Source organism: Macadamia integrifolia, chromosome 12, assembly GCF_013358625.1.
Source record: "Macadamia integrifolia cultivar HAES 741 chromosome 12, SCU_Mint_v3, whole genome shotgun sequence".
NCBI lineage: Eukaryota > Viridiplantae > Streptophyta > Magnoliopsida > Proteales > Proteaceae > Macadamia > Macadamia integrifolia.
Window position 1 is genome coordinate 4,264,744 of NC_056568.1, and position 8,720 is coordinate 4,273,463.

Genomic DNA, 8,720 nt, shown 5'->3' on the forward strand with positions numbered 1-8,720 from the left:
TCAAATTGGAGTTGTTGCTCATCTACATGCTCGCATGGGTGGTGGTTTTACTGAAAAATCAATATCCACTCCAAGTTTAAGATCGATCTTCTTTTGGAGAGTTATCAATCTAGGATTCCCACCAAGGATATCCTCCTAAAAGGGGTGGATATTGACCCCTAATATGGATTTTGCCACAATTAGCAGGAACCTTTATACCATTTGTTATTTAAGTATGAATTTTCAAAAAGAGTTTGGGCTGCCAGCCCCTTGGGTCATAAACCAGATCGCTTTCTGGCTATCTCTTAATAATTTCCTTTTGTATTGCTTTAACTTTGGTGATATTCCAAAGAATGAGTCATCTTTGATGTTTTTAGTGTTTATGATATTAAGTTATTTCTTTTGGAAACACATAAACTAGATTCTCCTTTGTGCTAAAAAATAGGACGGACACCCATTCTCAAACAGGTTGAATTTTGGGTTTGTCAGGTAAATTATCTGTTGATAAGAGAAAATGGTGAGGCAGCGGCTATAGGACTTCTTACAGGAATGAGGAACGCGAGGAGAATAGATTGAAAGGTGGATATGATTGGAGTGATGAAAAGGAGATTATAATGTGTTTTTGAAAGGAGCAATGAACTTTGCTAAGCTCGTGGCCTTGACTTTAATACCCCTACGATTAGAGATGGACAATCATCTAACTTACCCCAAATTTTGTCTCAAAACTAACAACAAACATGTGTTGATACTCAAAGCTATAGCCAATGAGGCTATAAAAAAAAAAAAAAAAAACGGTTTATCTCTCGATATGATGTATAATCTGCATTACAACTAGTTAATATTATTTCTCTTGTTAGATTGAAAAAAAAAAAAAAAAGGGAATAATGCCATTGTTCTGTTGATCATGTGTCATGTGTGGAGTAATTCATATTTGGAGGTAAGATTGAGGAAAGTCTCCTCCACCACACCCACCTTTTGAGGGTGTCAAAAAAGGCCTGAGCCCACCCTGAGCCTGAATAGGGTTTGGCTCATTAGGCGAACCTAAGTTGCAATTTTTGGGGCCTGATGCTGGGCCTGGGCTGAGCTTGGCTTTGCCTAATCAAACCCTATTTATATAATAAATATATTATAGAAAGAAAGAACGCTACTCACTGGCATTGGTACATGTGGTACATGCCTAGATACAGTGGGTGAGAAAAGACCGTGCTGCACCCGTGTTGAGGATGTTCCCACGTGTTCTTCCATTGGCTCGCACGCTGCCATGTACCTATATTAGTAGGGTAGCATTCTCTTACCCCATATTATAATACTATATACAATAAATATATTACGTTACTATGTTTTTTTTTTTTTTAAATATCTCCATCCACCACCGATTTTTTTTAATCACACCACCTACATTTATCTTTATTTATTTAGTTTTTTTAATATACATTATTGGATTTGAAAGTTTGAAAATAAGCAGGTGAATGGTGTTTTCCTCTCTCATCCAAATTAATGGCAATATGCAAAAGTTGCCATAATCAAGCAGGGCCAGCCTAGCGTTGACCAGGGTCAATCAGGCCTAACCAACCCAATCTTTCCCAACTTGCTCTAATTAGGGTCAATCAGGACTGGACTGAGTTGAGCTGAGCCTGATAGGTCTTGGCTTGGGCTGAGATATCCCAACCCGACCTGTTGAGCTGTAGTTAAGAGACATTAGGGTCGGACTGGAGTATTAAAGTTCGGCCCATTGATATCCCTACTACCATTAGTTACGTTTGTTAAGCTTCATACAAGCTTATTACCGTTAGATCTTTTGGCGCAGATACTCTTTTGAGATACTTTTGCTGGCCCTTATATTGGTTATTATTTTTCTCATTTTGCCAATCCAATTACAAGGTTCCAGTCCAACATGTTAAAAAATCATATTTTCAAGTGTTTTAAGTATTTTCATTGAAACAATTGTTTAAATAACCTAAATTTTAAAGTTAAGAATCAAAGAATCAAGCATTTTTTTTTTCTTTTTTCTTTTAACCAAAGCCAAATATTTTGATTGTTTTATGTGAAGTCAAATATCTTTTGTGTCAATCTTTCTCCTATTAAATTTTACCTGATTTATTAGGGCCATAATTCAATATTGTGAAGGTTACTTAACTAAGATTGAATGGTTATGAAGTTATTGCACACATTTATCATATATTATCTCTCATTTAGGCTTTTTGTCTGCTTTAGGTAAACACCATTTAAAAAGGAGAATCTTAAAGTAAATTTAATCTTTTTATAATAATTTTTACCCGGAAATTTTCCTTTTACATACATAATTTTTACCTGAAAATGATCAGAGTTTGGTTGTTTTATTGTCTTTTGACAAATTTTTGATGTCATTAGGTTTCGAGATGCAACTTCAACAACTCAAGGAAACTTATTGAGTATAATTTTCTCTATCTTTGGAAATAATTAATTTGATTATAATTAGACAGATTCTTTTAAGTCTTGGTGCTTGTATTCATATTGGCCTTTTTAATAATGCAAAAATGAGAATCCCCAAATTCTTAGGTTTTGGACTTGCAATGTTTGATTTTTCTGTTTTCTGAAACTTTTGCAACAGTGTAGTCGGGTTCAAGATACGAGCAAAGAAACGACGTTGGAAGTATACAACTCACGAGTGAAGGCACGATGTTGGAGTTGCAGGTACGCTTCATGGAGAAGAACTTCAAAAGGATGAAGGAAGTCCGGAACTGTAAGCCTCGCAAAACCATGTTGGAGTCGCCGCTTTTGATAGAGAAGTTTTAACTATGGGTTGGGGTTTTGGTGGGGTTGGTCGAGTGAAGTATCGGGTTTTTTACAATTTTTGTCATTCCCACTTGTTTCTAGAAACAGAAAAACAATTCTGACTTGTTTCTCCATTCCTGTATCTAGACAGAAAAATAGGCATAAATTTTTATTTCTATTTCATAGAACAAGTGAAACAGAATAGAAAAATCAAATGATTTTTGGGATGTTTTTCCGTTTCTAAGCATAGAAAGACGAAAAAACACGCTTTTAGAAACAAAAATCAAACAGGCCTTAGTACTTACTTGAACTCCAATCAAATTCCCCATCTTATTCTAATCATAAGCATTTAATGAAAAGAAGTGGAAGTAATTTAATTTTCGGAAGTAGTTCTTTGTAGAGAACATAGTGTAAAATAGCACTTCACGAGTGTGATTCTATTTCTCTCCTACAACAGAGGAGCATATATGTCATTTTATTGAGGGAGGAGAGAGATAGATTGATGGAAACCCTAGCGTATCCTATGCTCCCGAATAGAGTTAATTTTCCCTTTAAATTAATTTTATTTTTTTTAACAAAAGTCTATAGATTTGAACGACAAAATAAAGAATCATTTAAAATATTCAATTATCACATTTAATAAAATTTTAAGTTACTTACATAATCTCATGACCAAAGTTCCCCTGCAACTCTAATTAGTAAATTCCATTTTCTTCTCTTTCTCTTTACTTGCAACCCCATGGAGTACTTACTTGAACTACAACCAAATTCCCCATCTTACATTTTTCCTCTTTTGCCTTTTTTAATTTTCAGTTCAGTTCAGTTCAATTCACTTTAACTAAGAATTATTTTTTTCTCCTTTTTTGATCCAGCTCTGCCAAGTTGAAAGTGAAATAAAAGGCAAAAAAAAAAGATGAAAATTTTCTAATCATAAGCATTTAATGAAAAGAAGTGGACGTAATTTAATTTTTGAAAGTAGTTCTTCTACGAGAGCATAGCGTAAAATAGCACTTCGTGAGTATGATTCTATCTCTCTCCTCCTACAACAGAGGAACAAATATGCCATTTTATCGAGGAAGGAGAGATAGACCGAAGGAAACACTAGTGTATCCTATGCTCCCGAATAGAGTTTATTTTCCCTTTATATTAATTTTATTTTTTAACAAAAATATGTAGATTTGAACGACAAAATAAATGATTCATTTAAAATATTCAATTATCACATTTAATAAAATTTTAAGTTACTTACATAATCTTGTGAACAAAGTTCCCCTGTACCTCTAATTAGTAAATTCCATTCTCTTCTGTCTCTTTACTTGCAACCACATGGAGTACTTTAACCTCTCAAGAAACGGTGCAATTACCCAAGAGCTCTGTGAAAGCTTCCAAATTTGTCTCTGTCTGGGTCTTGTATTTCTTCAACAATAGCAATGGAAGAAAAATGTTGAAATGCTGGAATGGTGTGTGGTTGGCTGTCATGCCTTAATAGGGTTTTAGCCACTTCGTTCACATCTGAGAAAGAACATTAGTGGAGCAACGAAATATAGTTGTAGTTTATATATATATGAGAAGTGTTTTTGTCGGGGAGTGCGATTTCTATGCATGCATGAGGATTAGTGAAAACATACAATTAAGTATTTATATAAATGTCGTTTTCCTTTCATAGGGGTGAACTGGTCATTTTGTTTCTTATGTGTGTCTGAGTATAAGGGTCACACTCCTCTATAGAAAATATTTTTCCATTATATATAGTCTATTCTTTGTGTGGATCCTTAAATTGCAACTGGGGCTGTGAAGTTAGAACCACAATCATAGCTAAGCTAAAACAATAATCTCCCACTTGAGTCTATTGTTGAAGGAAATTTCTATCACCATAGGGTTCGAATATGCTTGAATGGGACCCTAGAGACATTTTTGACCTCCGCACTATAAGGGATGAGTAATTAAAACCCTAAAATGATGGGTGAACCAACCTCAGTGGGTGGAGGAGAAATTTCCCCAAAAATACTAAAATTTGGGGCAAGGGAGAAAAAGACTCATCTCTTGGGCTGAAATTTCTTTAGGCTCACCTGATCTCAACCATCTGCAAGTCTGGCCCAAGTTACCAGCATAACTAAACTCTTCTTAAGACATTTTGAACGAGAAAAAAAAAACTTTTCCGTTGCCGGGACTTGAACCCGGGTCTCTCGGGTGAGAGCCGAGTATCCTAACCAACTAGACTACAACGGATGATTATGATATGGTTGCCTTTAAATTAATAACCTATAATATAAGGAGACCCAGATGCAGACCATGTGACAACTATTGTATGGTGCTATAGTCTCATAAGCAATATGATCATATAATCTCAGTTAGAAGGCCATTCCACTATCCATGGCAGCCTAGGAAATGGACTTATCTTCTTCTTAGAACTTATACATTCAGGGACTTTGTTCAAGTAAACTAGAATGCTGAAATCATACTTGTAATTTTATACCATGGAAACTCCTGAAGCCTAGATCCTAAAATCTTATCAAGGCTACTCTATAATTGTTATATAAAGATGGATAACTCAGCCTCTTCTGAATTGAACAAGTCTTTAAGAGAATTGACTCTGTGGAAGCATTAAAAGACATAGTTACTCTGTCCTTGAATGGTAAAAGCCTGAAACCACCCATTTCAATCACATGGTTCTGAAATTTTATAGAAAGAGGAGACAGAAGTTAAGAATAATTCATTATACTTGTACAAAAATCCAATTAAACAAGGTATATACATATTATCTTTTTTCTCCAATCTCTATATATCCTAATTTATTCCATTAATCATAAAATTTCCTTCAGGTAATCAATTGAAACCACCAATTAATCAGGACAGAACCCACCAAAATCTGACCATGGTGAACTTATTGATGTCTAACCAACTCAAACAAGTTGATATAACATATTCAAAAGTTTTAACACCAAATATGTTTTTGTTTTTGTAAATAAATAATTCAAAAGAGAAGAAAAGAAAAAATACGAGAGCTCCTCAAAGGGGAGAGAAAAGCAGAGGATCAGCCCTTAAGGAACAAATAAGGGGTCAGAATCAAAGAAGAGGAAAGCCCCCCCAAGACATATTATTCCTAGAAGAGGAAATATATGAGGAGTGAACACCCGAGATCTTGGATTTTGACATCAAATGAGATAAATTATCAAATCAGTCTAAGAGGACGAAATTGGAAGTCCATTTTCTTAGGTTTCGCTCTATCTAAATTTGGTTGATGATAGCACAAAAAGCAAGTTTGCCTATAGTATTATAGACAGAGGAGATTTGGAAGTCCATTTTCTTAGGTTACGCTACATCTAAGTTTGGTTGATGGTAGCACAGTAAACAAGTTTGCCCATGATACTGGTGTAGCCAGAAAAACCAATAAATGTCATATCAATCCACATCCATTCTTTTTGAAAGGGAGAATCCTCATACTACTAACATGTATAAATTTACTTTCACTCGCACGATCAAATAATTTCTGGATAGTAAAATTTCAAGAAATTTAACGGTTATATGTCGTGGTTTCACCATTTAAAAATGGGAGTGAAAAGAGAAATTCAATGTGGAATACAATATTAAGAAAGAACTCATATCCAACAAGAACCACTCAATGCAGAAGAATAAAATTGTCTGCTCACCATGAACATATGGAGGCTTGTCCTTTCAACCTTAAAACATAATTCATTCTTTTGAAAGGAGTTCGGAAAAACTTATTTAAAATGCTTTAAAAAGCAAGAACAATGTGTTTTTACTAACAAAGGTTTTGACATATCAATAATTTTCTAATAAGAATTCTCAGAAACAAAATATATTAGGGGTTGTTATGCCTATGGTCTCATGCGTGTGAATATTGAGATAGGATAGTGATGAGTCTACCCTTCAATTTTTGAAAAAGTCCCCATCTTTTAATTAAGTTCTGTAATTTGACATGACACGATATATCTTAATAACATAGGAATAAAAAGGGTTCCTGAAAATCTATAAAATTAACTATTCTCCAAGTGATGTACCATTAAGTAATGAAACACAATTTGTGGTTTTCGATCCCATATAGGAATATATGATTATCTATTACGGAAGCCTCAAGCATCAAAGTGATACATGCTATTAATAAAATGGCATTGAATGGATTAAAAGAAACACATGAATTAATTTAACTAGTTATCACCATGTTAAAAGGAAGTGTGCATGGCTCCTGCATCAAAGTCGTATGAAGGCAAAATGATTGCCCTACCCCACATGAAAGGTAAAAATCTCGCTGTTGTTGATACTTCCATGTGTGCTCCTATTGTTCTCTATGCTAGGGCAGAAACCACGCGGCCTTTTATTGAACCTTCTCCCTTGATTAATATAAATATTTTTACCAAAAAATATATATATATATATATATATTTATCAATTTCTCTGTGAAAATCCAGGTGAGACTAGAATTTTGTGGACGAGAAGACGCTATGATCCCTATTCAAATGTCAAGTTTCAACCCAATCGAAATCATCAACATTACGTAACAAACCATAAAAAATTCAGGAATGAGGACTATAAGAGGTGCATATACTCTTGAGAGGGCATGTCATTACATGAAATAAAAAATGAATATATTTGGCTCTAAAATTTGACATATAACTTGCCAGTTCCACCACATCACTCTTACGCCTGGTATAATGACCTTACAATGCATTTTGTCACCATGGGTTTGAGACCAGAGCTAGAACAAGATATTCACTTAAATCATATATTACTTTATACGTAAAAAATAAAATCAATTACGTAATAAAAAGAATACAAAAAGAAGAACCAGACCACTGATACATGGGACCCATGGAAGAACTTAAAATCTCTTTTTTTTTTTTTTTTTTTATAAGAAGAACTTAAAATCTCATAACCCTTGCACAGACTCACCTACACCCATAGATGGATAGAGGAGAAGAAATGAGATGAGATAAGATGAGATTCTTAGTTTTATTCAGAAGAAGTGGGAGATGAGATTCTTAGATTGGTAAGGCGAAATCGATGGTGGGGAGAAGATCGAGCTCCTTGAGAACATCAGCGCAGACTTCCAAAGGTTTGTCAGCCAAGAATCCCAAAGGGTTGGCGTATCGTGTGCTGGAAACAACTCCATTGTTGTGAGTAAGAACAATACGAGCACGATCACGCCCACGAACTTTCTCGGCACAGTTACTGACAGGGCTATCCAGGAGTACCACTTCACAGATATCTTCCTGGTGCTCACCTTCCACGGTGACCCTGTAGTCGCCTAATTCGTCACATTTGCTCTCCACGGAGTGTGTGATGGTGCCATTGTCACGGCTCCGGCATTCGAGTTTAATGGGTGCATTGGGGACGGGTTGGCTTACTCTGGTCACGAACAGGGCACGGCAGGTGTCGCAGTACACACTTCCAACAACCTTAAAGTCATCATGGCAGTAGGCAAAGCCAAGAAGGCCAAAGAAACAAAGGGCAGCGATGAGGAGAGCCTGAGAAGACTTTGCCATCGCTGTTTGTTGGTTCTTTGGCTCTGTGGGTTGTCTTTGATTTTTAGAATTCTTAGACTTGGAAGGAGTACAGCGTGGAATGAGAAGAAGGAAAGGGGAGCTTTATAAGGATTAAAGAGAGGATGGTAATGGCTATTCTTGGGAAGAGACCGTTATTGTAATAATAATAGTCCTAATTGTTTTTTGTGAGGTTTGGGGGGACAGCGATTGACCTATTCTCTCTCCTATTTTTGCATTTTTTTTTTTCTTTTTCTTTTGAACGGATGAAAATGCAGTTTGTTTGATTGGAATGGCTAGTAGTTCTCCACTTCTCTCAACAGAGTTGAAAGGGAAAGACAGAAAGAGAGACAAAACGAGAGGAGAGAAAGAAAGAGTTAATTTGATGGGGGCATTTATGTCAGTAAACAAGCACGCAGCCAATTGGATGCTTCATCGTGTTTGTTTGGAGCCGGATCAGCTCATCGGGTTTTTTTTTTTTTTTTG

General features: G+C 35.5%; 1 protein-coding gene and 1 non-coding gene across 2 annotated transcripts; both read right to left on the reverse strand.

Annotated features, from left to right (window-relative positions):
- Window positions 1-4,889: 4,889 nt before the first annotated feature.
- On the reverse strand, window positions 4,890-4,962 carry TRNAE-CUC. The gene has a single exon. It is a non-coding gene; the product is annotated as a tRNA-Glu (tRNA).
- A 2,356-nt stretch (window positions 4,963-7,318) lies between these two features.
- LOC122057698 (olee1-like protein) lies at window positions 7,319-8,312 on the reverse strand. The gene has a single exon (XM_042619904.1). The coding sequence runs from the start codon at window positions 8,235-8,237 to the stop codon at window positions 7,734-7,736; it is 504 nt and encodes a 167-aa protein (XP_042475838.1). The 5' UTR covers window positions 8,238-8,312; the 3' UTR covers window positions 7,319-7,733.
- Window positions 8,313-8,720: the final 408 nt, after the last annotated feature.

Bases quoted from the DNA above. Each gene is read 5' to 3' on its own strand.
- LOC122057698 (XM_042619904.1), bottom strand. From the start codon at position 8,237: ATGGCAAAGTCTTCTCAGGCTCTCCTCATCGCTGCCCTTTGTTTCTTT.